The sequence below is a fragment of the Dreissena polymorpha genome, chromosome 16 (genome assembly GCF_020536995.1).
Source record: "Dreissena polymorpha isolate Duluth1 chromosome 16, UMN_Dpol_1.0, whole genome shotgun sequence".
NCBI classification, from domain to species: Eukaryota; Metazoa; Mollusca; class Bivalvia; order Myida; family Dreissenidae; genus Dreissena; species Dreissena polymorpha.
The window spans coordinates 5,660,023-5,681,105 of NC_068370.1; the positions used below are offsets into that span (position 1 = coordinate 5,660,023).

At 35.3% G+C, this 21,083-nt stretch overlaps 2 protein-coding genes across 6 annotated transcripts in view; both read left to right on the forward strand.

Annotated features, from left to right (window-relative positions):
- Positions 1-9,377, forward strand: part of LOC127861662 (acetyl-coenzyme A synthetase, cytoplasmic-like) — a 47,265-nt gene extending 37,888 nt beyond the window's left edge. The window contains exons 15-16 of one of the 4 annotated variants that reach the window (XR_008040315.1): positions 1,304-7,881; positions 8,027-9,377. Coding sequence is in view for 1 of the 4 variants with exons in the window: in XM_052400350.1 (XP_052256310.1) it covers positions 1,304-1,503 (200 nt within the window). In the remaining 3 variants the exon portion in view is untranslated. Of the gene's footprint in view, positions 1-1,303 lie in introns of all 4 variants that reach the window. The other 3 variants (XR_008040314.1, XR_008040316.1, XM_052400350.1) reach the window with 3 other exon arrangements.
- Positions 9,378-11,766: 2,389 nt separating this feature from the next.
- Positions 11,767-16,732, forward strand: LOC127862338 (uncharacterized). 2 transcript variants are annotated; one of them, XM_052401421.1, is made up of 4 exons: positions 11,767-12,616; positions 14,020-14,130; positions 14,530-14,810; positions 15,740-16,732. In XM_052401421.1, exons 1-4 carry the CDS (start codon positions 12,535-12,537, stop codon positions 15,743-15,745), a joined length of 480 nt encoding a protein of 159 aa, XP_052257381.1. In that variant the 5' UTR covers positions 11,767-12,534; the 3' UTR covers positions 15,746-16,732. The 2 variants fall into 2 exon arrangements, 1 of the variants encoding a protein (XP_052257381.1); XR_008040551.1 differs by lacking the exons at positions 14,020-14,130; positions 14,530-14,810.
- The last annotated feature ends 4,351 nt before the right edge of the window (positions 16,733-21,083 follow it).

Sequence of the window (21,083 nt, forward strand, 5' to 3'; positions counted from 1 at the left end):
TTGTTAAGGTTTTGAACATTGGCAATAAAATCAAATTGCTTCCACCTACAACTTTGAAACTTCATATGTAGATGCACCTTGATGAGTTCTACACGCCACTGCCATTTTTGGGTCACTAGGTCAAAAGTCAAGGTCACTGTGACTTTAAAAAAAAAAAAAAGCTTTCATTTATTTTAAAGTACACCCGTAGCCGAGCGTGGCAGCCATTATGTAGTGCTCTTGTTTAAAAACCATTTATTATGCCCCCTTTCAAAGAAGAGGGGGTATATTGTTTTGCACATGTCGGTAGGTCGGTCCGTCCATCCACCAGATGGTTTCCGGATGATAACTCAAGAACGCTTAGGCCTAGGATCATGAAACTTCATAGGTACATTGATCAAGACTGGCAAATGACCCCTATTGATTTTCAGGTCACTAGGTCTAAGGTCAAGGTCACAGTGACTCGAAACAGTAAAATGGTTTCCGGATGATAACTCAAGAATGCTTACGCCTAGGACCATGAAACTTCATAGGTACATTGATCATGACTGGCAAATGACCCCTATTGATTTTCAGGTCTTTAGGTCTAAGGTCAAGGTCACAGTGACTCGAAATAGTAAAATGGTTTCCGGATGATAACTCAAGAACGCTTAGGCCCAGGATCATGAAACTTCATAGGTACATTGATCATGACTGGCAGATGACCCCTATTGATTTTCAGGTCACTAGGTCAAAGGTCAAGGTCACAGTGACTTGAAATAGTAAAATGGTTTCCGGATGATAACTCAAGAATGCTTACGCCTAGGATCATGAAACTTCATAGGTACATTGATCATGACTGGCAGATGACACCTATTGATTTTCAGGTCACTAGGTCAAAGGTCAAGGTCACAGTGACTCGAAACAGTAAAATGGTTTCCGGATGATAACTCAAGAATGCTTACGCCTAGGATCATGAAACTTCATAGGAACACTGATCATGTCTGGCAGATGACCCCTATTGATTTTCAGGTCACTAGGTCAAAGGTCAAGGTCACAGTGACTTGAAACAGTAAAATGGTTTCCGGATGATAACTCAAATATGCTTACGCCTGGGATCATGAAACTGCATAGGTAGATTGATCATGACTCGCAGATGACCCCTATTGATTTTCAGGTCACTAGGTCAAAGGTCAAGGTCACAGTGACAAAAAACATATTCACACAAAGGTTGCCACTACAACTAACAGCTCATATGGGGGGCATGCATGTTTTACAAACAGCCCTTGTTGATGAATATTTGGCTTTTGGTGGCATTGACATAAATCTCATTGCCATATTACAGTGAGGACCAAGATTGGACCGTTTGCAACTCCAGACTACATGCAAGAAGCCCCCGGTCTGCCGAAGACTCGATCAGGCAAGATCATGAGGCGCGTGCTGAGGAAGATTGCAGTCGGGGATCACAATATAGGGGATGTCACCACACTAGCTGACGAGAGCGTAGTGGATTTGTTGTTTAAACTTAGACCAACGGACGCTTAGATGCAATTGAATTTGAGGTGGCACATTTTCTGTTCTTAATGATTATAGCAGTAATTAATGAATGGACAATTCAAAGCCTGTCCTTACTGAAATATTTCTAATGGACATTTTACAAATTAAAATAAAAGTATGCTTTCAAGTATGTATGTTTTTTTGCGGACTTATTCATATATTTTTCCAGGCGATAATTGGAGTTGCATTTGTTATATTCTGCTCATGCTTTTGAATGCAGTTATTATAACAATAAATATTATAAAAGATATAGTTTTCAGTGAAATAAAATCTGTTAACTTTCACTAGGATTAGTGCCTCTTTCAAATGTGTTGAATTGTATGTGATGGTCTACAGCTTTATGTAGATAATGTTGTGAACAATTTATTTGTAAGATTATTTGGATTATTTGTCAGTATCCTCATACACACAAAATGAAAATATGCCTGATAGTTCATGTGTTTAATAGTGTGTTGTTACATCTGGGTTTGTCAGTGTAAATATGCATACTGTATAGTTCAGTGATTTAATGTTGTGGGTGTTTTGTACAGTTTGAGAGAGAAACTTTTGAGTCGCCTGTGCGTAAAATGTTGTCCCAGATTAGCGACACAATACAAATACATTTATATGGAATTATAATTTATAGGGAGTCTCTTCTTAACAAAAGTCATACAATTTTTGTAACAAATTTAATTTATGTACAAAAATGAGGTCGTTGTTATAAGTATATTTCTTTAATCATTTTTATAAACCAAACACTATTTTAAATTGCAAGATAAATTTGTTTTGTAGGTTTGTATGATAATTTACAGATAACAGTGAAACATTTTGTGGTACATGTATTTGCATTGATATTTTGTTTATTGAGAACTAAATAACGCATAATGTTGCCGAGTCCCATACAGCTGCTGAGATTAATAATGTTGCCTGCTCAAGATATTTAATGGTCAAATATACACTTGAGTAGAGTGTTAAAAAACAAAGGGGTCTGTTTTGGGAACATGTAGTTCTGAGGTCATGTCTGTAGACATTTCTTTTAAACAGACTTTATCATCAACCATATTGGTTTATATTCAAATCATCTTCATTATTGATGAGAATGGGACACAGAAATCCAAAGGAATAGATGTTGAAAAAAGCTCAACTTAAGGTCTTGAAGATGCGAGGTTTCTATATAATTAGCTTTCTTATTTTAATATTATTGCAGTGTAAATTTCTGTAGTGTTTTTTTTTGTTTTTCTGTGATTATTATATTCTTCATTCAAATGGCCTTTGAGTATTTATTGTTTTATTTCGATATTTAATTATCATTTTATGATTTATTGTAAGGCTCAAAACTTGATACATGTATAGCAATAGAATGTGCAATTCTTGGTTTATCCCATAAATGATGTTTTTTAGTACACCAAGTTTTTTAGTACACCAAACATCATAATTATGTACTCAAAGTCTCATTTGAATAGGTAATTTAGTTTTTGGGTTTTGGACTTTAATTCAATATAAATTGCATGTATCATATTGAAAACACATTGATATTCATTGCAAATATACTTTTGAATGTGTCTGTCAGCTTTCATTGCAAAAGGTATTCTGCGCAAGTAAATGCAATACTATTTAATAGGCAACTTGCAGGGTAATCTGATATCTCGGCTGTTGGTGTTCCTTTATTATTTTGCAGTGAATTACAATTATAATCATGTTTCTATGCACTAGGATTCAGGGTCAGCACGATTAAATGATCAACGTTCTGGGAACACTGTGCTTAACACATGTGTGTATAGTTGCGTCCAAGATAAGCCTGTGCAATCCACACAGCCTTGTCTGGGACAACACTTTCCACCAACATGTGATTTTTTTTTAATGGACCTTTAAGCAATTTTTTTTATAAAAGCGGAGAGTGTTGTCCTTGATTAGCTTGTGCAGACTGCACAGGCTTATCTAGGAGGCTCTTTATGCACATGCATTAAGCCCAGTTTTCCCAGATCAAGGCTAAAATGTATTTTTGTTTCAGAACTTACATGATTGATCTTCCCTTTGTGTAGTATGTTCATTTGTGCCAGAGATTATTTTCATGGATTTTGTGCCTGTAAAAGATTACCTCGGCAACTGCAAACTTTTTATATGAACAATAAACCAAGTTTATGCAAGTTTCTTTGTAATTGCGTGCTGTATTACTAATGTACCATTATAAGCAATATATGCTGGTTTTTTTTCATAAATATGTATGATGTTTTATTTGTCTAGCGCTTTTGCTGGTTATAAAGTTTTTAGATATATTTTCAACGAAAAATGTGTTGGTTATACCCTTCTCCAAGCCTCAAAGATAAAGGTTACAGGTAAAGGTCAAAGTTGGCCTTTAAATTGCCGGAATGCAACTTTGTTCTTAATCATGCAATTTTAATATAAATTACCTCAAATGACCACAATCAAAGGTCAAAGTCACTCTTAGAGGTCAACTTGTTTCCGACATTGGAGTTTTGAGACAAGCGGAATGTGCGTGCATCTGTTCCATTTGGACATATGTCTTATTTTGTTATATTTTTTTAGACACAGATGAAATGTATACATTTAAACAATTACAATTGTATAGATGACTTAAATAAATGACAACCTTGATTTGAAACACTGCATTGTTGCCCATTTACAAACGCAAGTAACAGCAGTTGTCGGAAGACGTCAAATTTTACCACGTTTTTATACATTAAAAGTCCTGTACTGAATGTGAAACTGGTGTGTTATCAATACAAATATTAATGGTTATCAACAAAATGTGTTGCATTGTGTCTAATCACATGCAAGTAAAGTTGCTGATTTACTTATATCCATAATATAGCCTCATTTTTAGCTCATCTATTTTTGGAAAAAAAAAGAGCTATTGTCATCTCCTTGGCGTTGGCGTCCGGTTAAGTTTTGTGTTTAGGTCCACTTTTCTCATAAAGTATCAAAGCTATTGCATTCAAACATGGAACACTTACTTACTATCATGAGGTGACTGGGCAGGCAAACTTAGATAACTCTGGCAGGCATTTTGACAGAATTATGTTCCCTTTTTATGTCCCCCACTATAGTAGTGGGGGACATATTGTTTTTGCCCTGTCTGTCTGTTGGTCTGTCTGTCTGTTTGCGCCAACTTTAACATTTTGCAATAACTTTTGCTATATTGAAGATAGCAACTTGATATTTGGCATGCATGTGCATCTCATGGAGCTGCACATTTTGAGTGGTGAAAGGTCAAGGTCATCCTTCAAGGTCAGAGGTCAATTATATGTGGCCAAAATCGCTCATTTTATGAATACTTTTGCAATATTGAAGATAGCAACTTGATATTTGGCATGCATGTGCATCTCATGGAGCTGCTCATTTTGAGTGGTGAAAGGTCAAGGTCATCCTTCAAGGTCAGAGGTCAAATATATGTGGCCCAAATCGCTTATTTTATGAATACTTTTGCAATATTGAAGATAGCAACTTGATATTTGGCATGCATGTGTATCTCATGGAGCTGCACATTTTGAGTGGTGAAAGGTCAAGGTCATCCTTCACAAGGTCAAGGTCATCCTACAATGTCAAACATCATATAGGGGGACATTGTGTTTCACAAACACATCTTGTTATACTTAGAAAATTGAAAATTTGTTTAAGTTTTGTGTTTAGGTCCACTTTTCTCATAAAGCTTCAAAGCTATTGCATTCAAACTTGGTACACTTACTCACTATCATGAGGGGACTGGGCAGGCAAAGTTAGATTACTCTGGCGTGCATTTTGACAGAATTATGTGCCCTTTTTATACTTAGAAAATTGAAAATTTGGTTAAGTTTTTTGTTTAGGTCCACTTTATTCCTAAAGTATCAAAGCTATTGCTTTCATACTTGCGACACTTAAGGGGACTGTGCAGGCAAAGTTATTTAACTCTGACTGGCATTTTGACAGAATTATGGCCCCTTTATACTTGGAAAATTGAAAAATTTGTTAAGTTTTGTGTTTTGGGCATCTTTACTCTTAAAGTATCATAGCTATTGCTTTCAGACTTGGAACACTAAAAAACTATCATAAGGGGACTGTATGGAACAAGTTGCATAAATCTGGTTGTCATTTTGACGGAATTATGGCCCTTTTTTGACTTAGTTACTTTGAATATATGATTAAATTTTGTGTTTACATCCACTTTACTTCTAAAGTATCAAGGCTATTGCTTTCAAACTTCAAATACTTTCATACTATCATGAGGGTACTGTACCTGGCAAGTTGAATTTTACCTTGACCTTTGAATGACCTTGACTCTCAAGGTCAAATTTTTAAATTTTGCAAAAATTGCCATGACTTTGTTATTTATAATCAGATTTGATTGATACTTTGACAAAACAATTCTTACATGACATACTACAATAGACTCCACCCAAACCATCCCCCATGCTCCCCCCGAATCCCCTCCAAACAAAAAACTTTTTTTTTTTTTAAAGATCATCTGATAAATGACCACACCCTCACACTATACCCCCCCCAATTTTTTTTTGAAACATGGTTAAAAAACAAAAATATTTATTTTTATTATTTTATTTTTGAAAGACCATCCAACTAACCCACCCAAGAATCCCCCCCTCCCCCCAAAAAAACACAAATTTATTTTGTTTTTGCATTTTTATTTCTTATTTTTGGAAGATAATGCAATAAATGACCACACCCCCACACTATACACCCCTCTACACCCCACCCATCCATCTTTTTAAATTGAAGTATTGAGATGGTTCCCTTCACCTTTAAAAAGAAAAATAGATGAGAGGTCTGCACCCGCAAGGCGGTGCTCTTGTTTTAATATAGATTGGTTGAGCACAGTGTAGTATTACTTGCTTGATATGAGTAACCATGTAATAGAAAAATTACAATTGTATAGTAAAAAACCTTTTTGTTTCCTTTTAAATTAAGAATGCTCTTTATGCTAAATTTGCAACAAAATTATACACATTTTTCGGTTTGTAAATGTTGCAGTAAACCTTAACATGGATTTAAACCCTCATAATATGCAATTGGGTGTTAACTCATTTTATGGTGTCTGCAAATGTTTACCAACCAAAAGGTAGATAATTGCAAAGGAAATCCATTTAAATTGCTTTATTGGCAAGTTTTGCTCATTAAGTAATTATTTCAAGTACATGTATTTGATTACACAGGTAATCCTATTGGAATTGCTTGCCCAGTATACATTAGTGTGATAAAATTGCACAAGACAAAGTAAAAATGATCATCAATTATAGCTGTCTCTTTTGCAGATGAAAAATTGCACTTACCTTTAAACTGATATTAAGTTTAGTACTCTAATAACTGCAATTTCACAAGTGTTTCATTATGTATTTATACATGTTCAGTGAAATTTATAATATCAGCATTGCTGTGTTAAATTTTTGCTGTGTCATAAGCTAAATGGTATCATGAGTTAAATGAGACTGATGCATCTCATTCAATATGTTGTTTAAGGTATCCACCAAAAAATACTCAACTTATGTTTGTTTAAACTATCAGTTTGCATGATGGCCGAAAGTTATAGTTAACTCCTCTAAGTATATGTAAGCATGTGATGTCATTCAGTGCTCCAGATCTTGGTGTAGAGGATAGATGTTCATGTACCAAAGTGTTCAAAGTTCCTTACGATATAATGGGGTTAAAATCAAACACAGTCCAAAATATATCGTATTGTTAAGTAAAATATCTTTGAAAAAAATGTGCTCAACAATGGAAAGGGTGAATGTTTATGTATTAAACAGTTATTGAAGTTGCAGAAATGGTTACGGAAATGTTCAGGGTATTATGTGTTTCTCACTGTTTTGGTATTTCCTTTAAGTACAACACTTGTGTTGCAGGCTTTTTGTTACATATTCCTGCACTGTCCGGTTGAGGTAATGGCTGATTTTGTCTTGTTTTTGATTATTTGCTGCGTTTTATAATTTGTTCAATTGTATTATGTTGGTTATAGAATTTGAAAAGTTCTTTTGATCAAAGCAGGTGATGCAACAAGTATATTTAATTGGAACAATAATATGCTTGTGGATCCTACATTAATGAATGTAATAGTTATGCCCCCCTTCAAAAGAGGGGGTATATTGCTTTGCTCATGTCGGTCTGTCGGTCGGTCGGTCTGTCCGTCCACCAGGTGGTTGTCAGACGATAACTCAAGAACGCTTGGGTCTAGGATCATGAAACTTCATAGGTACATTGAACATGACTCGCAGATGACCCCTATTGATTTTGAGGTCACTAGGTCAAAGGTCAAGGTCATGGTGACCCGAAATAGTAAAATGGTTTCCGGATGATAACTCAAGAATGCATACGCCTAGGATCATGAAACTTCATGGGTAGATTGATCATGACTCGCAGATGACCCCTATTGATTTTGAGGTCACTAGGTCAAAGGTCAAGGTCACGGTGACCCGAAATAGTAAAATGGTTTCCAGATGATAACTCAAGAATGCATACGCCTAGGATCATGAAACTTCATTGGTAGATTGATCATGACTCGCAGATGACCCCTATTGATTTTGAGGTCACTAGGTCAAAGGTCAAGGTCACGGTGACCCGAAATAGTAAAATGGTTTTCCGATGATAACTCAAGAACGCATATGCCAAAGATCATGAAACTTGATAGGTAGATTGATCATGACTCGCAGATGACCCCTATTGATTTTGAGGTCACAAGGTCCAAGGTCACGGTGACCCGAAATAGTAAAATGGTGTCCGGATGATAACTCAAGAATGCTTATGGCTAGGAGCATGAAACTTCATAGGTACATTGATCATGACTGGCAGATGACCCCTATTGATTTTCAGGTCACCAGGTCAAAGGTCAAGGTCACAGTGACAAAAAACATATTCACACAATTGCTCTCACTACAACGGAGAGCCCATATGGGGGGCATGCATGTTTTACAAACAGCCCTTGTTTTAATTTGTGTTACACATATGGCATTTTAATGGTGTTAAGAGAGCTCACTATGAGAGTGATATTATAAAGGAATGCTCTGGTTCATTAACAGCATTTCTGATGTTCTGAGAAATGATATATTTATTGTCCAATTAGCCCAGCGTCTTGTTTATATGCAATGATTCTGTGAATCTTTTGTATAACATCATTGGAACCCACTGTATATTTTCTGTTGATTCTACATAATATACCATGTGGAACTGCCTGTTGAAATTTCTTTTTCATAAATGATGATTAGAAAAACTATTGACCAATTAAATTTCACTTTAAATTCAAATTCTCTTGAATGAATGATAAGGATAAAGGTGAGTATGCCCTGAGCGGAAAATAACGCTGAATGTTACAAAGCAATCTCGGCCTGCATTGTAAGTGGATTGAAAACATGTCTTTTCATAGGTTGAAATTCCCTGCAGAATTAGACACAAAAACCAATGAGGTGTCTCGTAAATTTTCATGACTTCTAAATATTGCTAGACTTCTCCCAATCAAGTAGTCAATAAAGAAGCATAGTGTATTTGAGTTTTTTTTAATTTTTATTTTTTAAATTTGTAAATCATTTTCACAATTCAAAAAATTGGCAATTGGAATATAAAGATATCCACATGTTGATGGAAAATAACACTTAACTATAGATTATGTTAAAAATTTAGTCAATGTATGTATGTTGTAAAACAAAATGTATTAGACATGATAAAAACCAGTATATACCGTGTTGTGCCATATGTATCTGCATTGTTAACAAAGTAGCTCTTAGTAAAAAGTCCTGTAAAGTTGCTATGTGAAGGAGGATTGCAGTTTTGATCAGTGTTCTAAATTCTCGTTTCAAAGAAAATAATTTACTATGTTAATATAATGCAACAAGTTGTTCGTCTGTAATTTATTTGTAATACTGTAGAATACAATTATTAACAAATATGTATTTGTTATTTTGCCATGTGTTTTTAGATCGACTAAGCTGAAATTGCTTATTGGAAGACTTGGGATCAGAGCTCCAGATAAGGATTTAGTGTAAAGGGTATTTTACCCCATGATATTATTGTTAAAGGGTATTTTACTCGGTTGTTTCAGCCATAAAGGGTATTTAGGAATATTGAGGGGTATTTTCCATTTCTATAGACAACTGACATAGTACATGGCGTGTTTAATCTAGAAATATTAATATTTGTTATTAATAAGTGCAAACAAAATACATTAAATGATGATATTAACAGATTGTCTTTAAAATATTCAAATTACATGAGTCGTATCTCTGTCTTAATTGGGTCTTTCTTGCATTTAGTATTAATATAGTACACGAACGTCATTTCGCAAATTAAACTAAGTTATGGCACTGCTTGTACAATTGAAAATAAAGTCACACTACTTGTGGTCTATGTAAGTTAACTATAAACTTCATGAACAATTAGATCGCTTAAAATTATTTTAACAATTCTAGAAGCATCATAAGATTTATTTCTTATTTATTGGCATATTTCAATTGTAATATACCGTTACTTGCTGCAGGAATCGATGTTTGCTTGAAACGTCCCTTTTTCGAACTTAGAACACAACATTTTGATTGCAAGGTACTTTTGATTGACTTTCTTTTGATTCAAATGTTAACTTACACTAAGCACTCATCTAGATTATTGGTTAAACCAGTTACGCACTTAAATCGATCACAAATACGTACCAAGATTTGTATTGCGTAATGTTACTACGGGGCCGATTTTTAAAATGTTTTTTTATTATGCCCCCCTTCGAAGAAGAGGGGTTATATTGCTTTGCTCATGTCGGTCTATCGGTCGGTCTGTCGGTCTGTCCACCAGGTGGTTTCGGTAACTCAAGAATGCTTGGGCCTAGGATCATGAAACTTCATAGGTACAATGATCATGACTCGCAGATGACCCCTATTGATTTTGAGGTCACTAGGTCAAAGGTCAAGGTCATGGTGACCCAAAATAGTAAAATGTTTTTTGGATGATATCTCAAGAACGCATACGCGGCCAACAGGGCGAACTCTGAACAATATAACTGAAGCAACTGGTCTGTAATCCTAAATCTATAACTATCAGTTCAATGAAACATCATCCTTTGAGTAAAATAAAGTGGATCAGTAAAAATATTATCAGAAAATGAGATTTTTTGTATATTTTGTATATTAAATATTGTGTTAATGTTTAATTTTGTTGATTAATATAAATATAAGCAGGACAGGGGAGGTAATACACTATTATATCTTTCTTATATACAGGGGAAACAAATGCAATAAGTTTAAATTTCATGTTTAATAAATAGAGGATATTTATCATGTCAGTGTGAGATCAATTGTTATTTTTTATGATCACATTTTATTATTACTTTGACAAAACAACACTTACCTGAATACCACAATTGATTCCACCCAAACAATACCCCACGCCCCTACCAGAATCCCTTCCCCCCCAATCCTCACCCCCCCAATTTTGTTTAAGCATCTAATTAATTACCCACCCCACATTATACCCCCCTCTCACCACCACCCCCCCTACCCCCCCCTACCCCCCCATTTTTATTTAAACATCTTATTAATAGCCACACCCCACATTATACCCCCCTTTCACTCCCCCCTACCCCCCACACCCCAATTTTTTTTAAACATCTAATAAATTACCACACCCCACATAATACCCCCTCTCACTCCCCTCTACCCCCCCACCCCCCACCCCCCCATTTTTTTAAACATCTAGTAAATTACCACACCCCACATTATACCCCCCTCTCACCCCCCCACCCCCCTACCCCCCCACCACCCCCCAATTTTTTTTTCTAAACCTCTTTTAAATTACCACACCCCACATTATACCCCCCTCTCACCCCCAACCCTCTACCCCCCAACCCCCAATTTTTTTTTAAACATCTAATAAATTACCACACCCCACATTATACCCCTCTCACTCCCCCCTACCCCCCCCAACCCACCCCCCCCAATTGTTTTTTTAACATCTAATAAATTACCCCACCCCACATTATACCCCCCTCTCACCCCCACCCCCCCTACCCCCCACCCCCCCTACCCCCACCTCATTTTTTTAAACATCTTATAAATTACCATACCCCACATTATAAGACCCCCTCTCCCCCAAAAAAAAATAAATGTTTTTTTAAACATCTAATAAATTACCCCACCCCACATTATAACCCCCCTCTCACCCCACCCCCAACCCCCCCCCCCCCCCCCCCCCCTGGCCCCCCCCCAATTTTTTTTTAAACATCTAATAAATTACCACACCCCACATTATACCCCCCTCTCACTTCCCCCTACCCCCCCCCCCCCAATTTTTATGCCCCCCTTTGAAGAAGAGGGGGTATATTGCTTTGCTCATGTCGGTCGGTCGGTCTGTCGGTCCGTCCACCAGGTGGTTGTCAGACGATAACTCAAGAACGCTTGGGCCTAGGATCATGAAACGTCATAGGTACATTGATCATGACTCGCAGATGACCCCTATTGATTTTGAGGTCACTAGGTCAAAGGTCAAGGTCACGGTGACCCGAAATAGTAAAATGGTTTCCGGATGATAACTCAAGAACGCTTAGGCCTAGGATCATGAAAAATGATAGGTAGATTGATCATGACTCGCAGATGACCCCTATTGATTTTCAGGTCACTAGGTCAAAGGTCAAGGTCACAGTGACCCGAAATAGTAAAATGGTTTCCGGATGATAACTCAAGAACGCTTAGGCCTAGGATCATGAAACTTGATAGGTAGATTGATCATGACTCGCAGATGACCCCTATTGATTTTGAGGTCACTAGGTCAAAGGTCAAGGTCACAGTGACCCGAAATAGTAAAATGGTTTCCGGATGATAACTCAAGAACACTTAGGCCAAGGATCATGAAACTTGATAGGTAGGTTGATCATGACTCGCAGATGACCCCTATTAATTTTCAGGTCACTAGGTCAAAGGTCAAGGTCATGATGACCAGAAATATTAAAATGGTTTCCGGATGATAACTGAAGAACTCTTATTCCTATGTGTAAGGTAAAAATGAAATTCCTATATATTTATACCATGTATTTATGTTTGAGATTCATCCGGCCAGAAAAAGATGCCCGTTCATTATTCTACAGGCCTGACGTTGAAGAAAGACACTATGAACAAAGAGACCACTGCTTCAATCAAAACTGCAGGTAACGGCAAATGTCAGATGCACAAAGGAACAATAGTGTTGTGGTTAAAATGATGTATTAAGGAAACATAATGGACATGCGTTATTTAATTAGCTTGCATTAATATCATGAAATAATATCTAGATAGACAATCGGCTTACACGATATGGTTTTTGTTGAAAATGCATATTACTGCTCAATAAAAACTATTTTGAACTTTAATATGTGATAAGTAATCAAACGATTATGAATATATAAAGGTTTTGTGTAGGGTTAAGTAACAGATTTAAATAAAGAAAAAATAAATGACATAGTAAAATATGTAGTTGATGACTATGGTAAACGTTTAGCATATTTCAGGAAGCAACACAATAACAACGTTAGCGTAAAATAGACAAAACGTGCATTTCAACAAGTGATATAAACCTGTATTTGCTTATGTTGCTCATATATTGTGACGATGTGCATATTGTATAAATGCACGAACAAAAAACAAAATAAAATTAACGAAATAAAAGCGGACACAACAGTTTAAGATTCAGTTTAATACAGCGGTATGAATAATTTTAAATAGCGTTCCACTATTAACATTGAAAATAATTAAGCACGGAGGTCCCACATAACGTGTATACCAATAAAGTATTTAATAGTAAAATTACTTGATACTTTTTGAGCGTTATCTGATTGCGAGAACATGTAATTCATTTATTTATTATATGCGTCGTGTTCTGAGAAAACTGGGCTTAATGCATGTGCGTAACGTGTCGTCCCAGATTAGCCTGTGCAGTCCACACAGGCTAATCTGGGACGACACTTTTCGCCTAAAATTTTCGGTAAGGAGGGACTTCCTTGAAACTAAAAATAACATGCAAGCGGAAAGTGTCGTCCGTGATTAGCCTGTGCGGACTGCACAGGCTAATCTGGGACGACACTTTAGGCACATGCATTAAGCCCAGTTTTCTCAGAACAAAACACATATAGACAATTATGCAGATAATATTGAGACAACAACATTGCCAGATTACATTTCGGACAAAACACACGCAGGGTTTAACAAAAGCGTTGAACATGTTGATATAACAGCTACTTCTTTACCTGGAGGATATGGTAAGACTTAGTTTGCCATTATTCGTTTGTAGTTTAGGTTTCATTTTGTGAATTGCTCTGCTTTCTAAAGTGAGTAATATGTTTTGTTTACAATAATGGTACGCTGATGTAGCGGTGATCATTTAAAGTTTCTTCTACCTAAACAGTATTTGTATTATCATCAAACATGTAACACATAATTTGTTTCATGGCGCGTATTCAACAGTGACATATTATTATTATAATATGTAAAAAAAACTACCCATTTCGTTATACAATAATGTTTTCAAGCTAAACTCAACTACTTGATACCATAAGTTGCGTTTCAATACTTTCAGATACCTTCTATAAAAAGTTCATAATAATACGAATTGCCTCAGCAGTGTCTGTGGTCATTATTGCAGCATCGCTGTTGATATACCTCTACAGGAAATACAGTCATTTGTCAGGTATTTGAACGTTTATGTTTCAGATTGAATGAGATTTGCATATATTCAGATCTAATCATTTTTCTAAAAATCTTCTATCCAAATTTGTTAAGCAATACATTAACAAGTGTTTCAACGGATATATTTGATATAGTTTATTATCAGTGTTTCAGTTGCAAGGTAGGTTAAACAATTTGTATGTATATAATGCTCATATCAACAAAATTGCATTACTCACATTCGCTTGTAGACACATAAAACTTAATTATTTTGTTCGATAAGTGAATTACTAATAATAATGTACTGTTTGGTTAAGACACAATAGTTTATGTAAAAGTGTATACCCATTGGAAGACATGAGTTTGTAGTATAGTGTTTAACTTTACCATGTTAAATTGTTTTCATAATTTTGACATACAGATGCGTTTGTTTCCATCGTTGCACCAGTTCATGCTACCTCTTGTACAAACGAGAACACAAATGCGGAAGTGTCTGATGTCGTAGAAGAAAACAGACAATTGACATTTACGAAGCATCCCCATGACAGTTTTTTTCGCCGATTGCCGACAGTTTCCCTGTACCGCAAGGCGCAAATATTTGACATATTTGTGCGGATTCTGGCAGTGAATCAAGCATTGGAAGTGTCCATTATTATGACACCGTCCGAGATTCCAAGAATGTCGAGGAATCATCATCTAGCGGTATTGATAGTTGCAGTTGCAATTTACATCATCTGAACCAGATGGAATATGTTTTGCAAATAACCAAAGATAACGTAATAATGTTAACTTTACATGTGTTCAGAAAATGAGTATACACCATGAGAATGACTCTGCTATAGTGCTCCTAATAAACGCGAAGTTGACATTGGTGTATGTTTTTTGAAATCCCCATCCACTATCTGTTTTTAGCTTCCATACCAATGTTCATAGTATACATTTTACTCCTTTATTCCAGATTTCTTAAATTTCATATATTATGCGTGTCTGTCTTCTTTGTTTTTCTATTAACAGGCGCCGGAGTGGTTTGTTACGCGAATCCGTATGCACTTATAGAATTAGATTCAAGCGGTTAGGTCTATTTATTTGAAGTACCGGATATCTACACGATTAATACACACATCACTAAATAAACTGCATAATCCAATATTGTTATGTTTACATGGAAATGTTTCTACCAAAATATATTTATGTGATTTTTAAATAATGCATAATTTCCATATTCTTTCTTTTACTGGAGATATTTATCTGGTAACAATTATAAATGGTTAAATAATTAAGAAAAACTATTTACACTCTAACGCAATTTTTCGCAAAATTACGCTTGCGTATATATTGGTAATTCACGTCCATTTAAATTATATAGATTAACAGATACTTCTTATTTTTACTGCGCCCGCTAAACATACATATCTTATTCGAGTTAATGAGCAAAAAACACACAGACAATCATTTCATAGATATTTTTCTGAAGTATAATTCATGAAAATATAATAACCTGTGTACCGTGGAGTTGCGCTTTTAACAATAGCACGCGTGTTTCTAAAGCATGGCATCCCCTTTCAAACAGAATGGATGTCATTGAACCGAGAGATTGAAAAAATGAGCTAAATACAACCTCTTTTTTTCAGAAATAAAACGGGCTTCTACGAGAGTCTTGCTGGAAAGGGACCTAATGGACAATCACAATACACCGCCAACGCTAGCAGCTTTTGTTCAAATTAGCATGCACATTTCAAACAAGCGTCTGTGTCACTGTGATGAGCAACACTTCATGGACAACTCAGCATTATTGAAAAGATCAAAGCAGGCTTAACGATCAAGAACGCGTGTTTATTTTAAACTTACTTATTTTAGCTCGATTGCATAGAAAGTCTAAGGCTTATTTGAAACGCTCTCGAGTCCGTTTCCTAAGACTAGATACAGTACTTGGTTTCAATGGAGGAAACGTTGCGAACTAACATAAAAAAATAATATAAATGAAAACGTCTTAATAAATATAGATGGATACTCTCTAGGTCAATAAAAAATGATTGAGACAAAAACTATACGCCTCTGATTATTTGACTAATACGTGGATTTGTCGATTTGTTCGTAAAAATCTTATACAAGTATATTAAAACTACATATACACGCGTTTATGAATTAAAAAAAAACATGATCTGTGTCCAATGGTTAATCGACCAGCATCAAAAGTGCATATTCGCCACAACTTAAGCTGCGATCCGTATATGACCCATTTGCTCCTGTTTACGACGATTATTGTTCCATTGTTCTTCATGGCTGTCTTTTAATACTTGCATGAATCAATATCTACATAGTAATTGTTTGATGAAACATTTAAACTTTATCTTTCGCCAAAAAGCCACATCGATACAATGCGCCTCTAAAAAAAATGACCTTGTCATTTGTTAAGGATTAAAGCGATTACAATGAATGTCACAGATGACGAGTATTGTTTAACAAAGGCTGAGTGTTGTTTGTTTTGGTATCTGTGTGTGTACACTTGATCAAGTCCATATTTTGATTTAAAAACAGATTTTCAACTTATTTTTGTTTTTAAAACCAGTTAAAATATGTATATATAGAAATATATCTCAACAGTGATATATTTAGATGATACGTATGGGAATAACATGAACTCAATAAATATATGTTACTTTGCGTTGTTTGTTTTTTGGTTTAACAGCGTATTCAATATTATTCTACAATATAAAACAGATTGGAAACATATGATGATATTTTTCACACGATACGTCTTTCTAGCCACTTATGGGTTATGGGTTAAACCTTGCTGAAATACTTTTTATGTTATCGTCGGATCAAGAAATACGTTTTCGATTATTTATATTAACTTTTTACAGTAACCATAGCAGCACCTTTTTTGTCAGAAAAAAAGAAATATAATTCATTTTCCCTAACCGACTCTCTTACCACATACATCGTTTCATCAACCTAGCTAGTGTCGAACTTGAATAATCGCAGCATGCCGATGCTTGTTTGCAATCATTTCTGAAGCCATTTCAAACACATTTTTTTTTTCTGACGACAAAACTGAAATTAAATGCAAATTGCCCATAAGATCCTCTAGGCACATACCAAGTTTCATCAAAATAGCTTACGTTAGTTTGATGTTAACGCAGGATTCAGATAAGGACGCACACGGAGACATGTACACATCGGTGGACCAGGAACAACCATAAACCTATGCTATAGATTATGCGCTTAGTAGAGCATGATAAAATAGAATTGATTAACTTAATCGATATAATGTTAAATGTCTATGTTAAATAAAGCAATACGACTTACTTTCGATAAATAAAAGAATGTGATTTTTTTTTGTAAGTTCGAATCGAGTGAATCTGCGGACAAATGTCATGACAAACGTGTACTTATCATAACTATCAACAATCGACATGTACGCAACTTCGTTGTCACTTAAACTTGTATAGTTAAAACAAACGAAACACACCCATTTGAAATTGTACTTATCAATAAGATAACGTTCTTATATATTGTATTAGAACAATGCACATACAGCAAGACGTTTACATTTCAAACATCCAATATATATACAAAACGCTCGATTTCGTGGTTTTACAGATATAGGATACCATATTTGAACATCAAACATACATATATTTGTATTGACCCTATTTTATCACTATACCTTCAGGTATACGTTTTGCTTTGCTGTTTTCAAGAACATATAAAATGAGCCTGTTGCTTGGATCTTTTTTAAATATTATCTAGGTATTCAAAACAAATAAATCAACGATTGTATCGAAATTTAATCGACGTTGAAATAGCTATCGACTTCAGTTTAAATGTTCATGAACATAAACACAACATTTTGTTGAATACCTCATTTCGTTGAATTATTGGCTGTATGATTCACCCTTAGTAAGTTATTAACGCGTTTGTTAATGCAAATCCTGTTTGTAAGAGGGTTTTCAAACATTTAACAATATATATATATATTTATATATTTGCCTTACGTTTTTTTATTCTATAAAAAACTTTTTTTTCAATAGACACAGTTTTACTCTATCCGTATCGCTAAGCTAATTATCATATACATTTTGTATATGCAATTTATCTTTATACGATCGCTTTTCTTCTCTATATTCATTTATCGCTATCCAATATAGTGTGTCGTTCAAATTGTGACTATTTTTAATGCGTTTCTATAAAGCCACATGCTTACAATATTGAGTATTAAAGTTTTAACAATGCCGTCACTACTGGCGTCATTTTGTTCTACATGACTATGAATTAAATTGTTAAAATAAATTCTCTTGTTCATTAAACAATATCGGAAATGCTGTTTCCATCATCTCCTGACTTCATTTGCTCGCATATATACAGTTCGTTTACTTAGACTCGCGTGATACATTTTGCTTTAAAAGAAAGCGGTGCATGATCACTGAAATTGTTAAAATCTGTTCAAGTAAAGTTATCGACGGTGTCGAAGGTATAAAATGAATGTTCCCAATAATCGATGACACTTATGCAATGAATATTAAAACATTTAAATTGGTAAATGTTATATTATGAACCCAATCTCCCGAACACAAATCAATTGAATAATTTCCCTGAGAGTTACTTTCTTTGTCCATTGTTTTATCAGCTACTAAATAGTAGTTATGGTCAATATCATGTATATATGAATCACTAAGAATGTCATTATGTTGACACGCTATTCTATCGTTAAAATCACCATATAAAATAATTGTGCAGAGCGCTTATATTTTTTTAAATCGTTAACGAGACTTTCAAACAAGTCCGTTTCTGTTAAGGTTGACAATCGGCGAATCATAACACCACACATATACCGCTGTAATAAATATATCATCAGTATTGAAAAAAAAAGATAATATATTTTTAGCCATAGTATTGCGTCGTGGGTATTTTTTACAACCATAAATTATACTATTCCGCGTAAATATAACTATACCGCCATTATCATTTTCGCTTGCCTATGTCTATATTTCATTTAAAAGTGTTCATAATCATATCACGAAAATTGGCTTTTGCTTGATTTACAATTCCATAATTCTAAAAAAATCGTACTGCTATATTAAACAAAATCTGGATCCTCCCGTTGCGCTACGCATCCTTAATTGATCTGTCGTCAATGTATGCAGTGACGTAAAACACCCATTTCGTTCCCTAGCCTGCTATTCATCTTTTCCGTTTCTGAAGACACGCCTCCTGTTTGCCGATGCTTGCGGTGGGAACTGTTCTGTCTTTAAAATATAAATATGAATTTCTTGTTTTCATACTTGGTGTACAATTACTATTTGTTATCTGATGTACATATTATACGAACAATTGTGTAATCTTAATATCCATCATATGCACATTAATAAAAAAATAAAAGCCATAGTATCTTATTATCATATGCTTTGATCTGCAATATTAATTCTGGACATGTTTCCATTCGCTTCCGTCCGTATTATGCATACAGCCAACATCGAACCGATATGGACGTGTTTTCTAGGATAAATGTGCATGCCTTTGGACAATGTGTATGCAAAAGCAGTGCTCGATTCCGTGCAATAGTGTTCTGCCTTTTACGGCGTACGCCAATAACTTGTGCATGTGCGCCGCCTCATCATGCCTTATCGACATAGAAGTGTGCAACGACCTTTTGAACGTTTATACGGGTGAATGCTAGGTGAAGGCGACTGTGGCTAACGCAATATACGTACATTTTATTCGCAACCAACATACACCATATTTGCGCAACCAACATACAACCAATATGCAACATTAATGACGATAAACCAGTTGTCGCAAACGGAATCGCCTATCGCCTGTGATGCTTTGCATCTAATGCGTTAGCACACTCTAAGTCGTTGAACATGTATCTCAAATACGCGTGTGGCTTGATCCACGTATTTGACAATAAACAAGGACGCTCAAATAATAAAGGCTTCTTGGGATCTTGGACGAGCATTTTCACTGCATTGTCTTAATATTGCCTTCCAGACTAGACGCCTTCTGTGTGTTTCCGATTTCTCAGCGCAAACCCTTGAATAATAACGCTAAATATATACATCTATTCGTTCCCTCTTTCAAACCCGCAACAGTGCTCGTTACGATGGAGATATGTTTTCCGTGGACAAAGTAAACTTGCGAATATGTGTTTACCGTGTGGGTATGTAAAACCTAGGAATACTGTAAAGATAAAATACTTATATCAGTCGGATAATTCACTTTACACTTGCAAACACAAGATAAAACAGTTGTATTTGTCTCCCTTAGTTGATAACGTTCAAACGTTCTTTAAATGCACGCACTTGTTTACGAGTGGCGGAGCATATGTAGGGTGGTCGACGCACAGCGGATTAATTAGCACTAACAAATGTGTTAACATAATAATGTATTTCTGAATAATTGTATTATACAGATTTGACAACAATTGTTTACACCACGTATAACTAAGGTCATAATGTAATTAGCAATATGTAGATCAAATACAAAGAAATACCAATAACTCAGAAAAACATCTAAACGATCATTGTGACTCTACATGAAACATTGTTTTAGCCCTAGGCATGTATAGTTGTAATCGTAACAATTTGATCTCGGTGAGGAAATGATTGCTGTGCGGTGCAGGTAATCGGGATGATGGTGCTGCTGCTGCTGCTGATGCTGATTATGATTATTTATGATGAGAATCAATGGGATGAACTGTTACTATAATTTCATGCTGCGCCACGTAGATTAAATGAGATAAATCACCACATAGGGACAGTAATGCACTTCTTCTAAAGTCTATAATGACTGTCTCAAGTATAGTCAAGCTTTCTAGATTACGCACGATACTTGTAAAGCGAAACTGTTGTCGACATTTAATACACCAGCTTTGATGCCGTTATCATTATTCAATTAACAATATACGTGGTTTGCAATTGATCGGTTATGCTTATGGCGTAGGCTTTACATTAGTCAAAATAGGTGCGGCGA

Coding starts and splice junctions, on each gene's coding strand:
- LOC127862338 (XM_052401421.1), top strand. CDS start 12,535: ATGCCCGTTCATTATTCTACAGGCCTGACGTTGAAGAAAGACACTATG. Junction 12,617..14,019: donor TGCTTCAATCAAAACTGCAG/GTAACGGCAAAT, acceptor CAATACTTTCAG/ATACCTTCTATAAAAAGTTC. Junction 14,131..14,529: donor GAAATACAGTCATTTGTCAG/GTATTTGAACGT, acceptor TTTGACATACAG/ATGCGTTTGTTTCCATCGTT.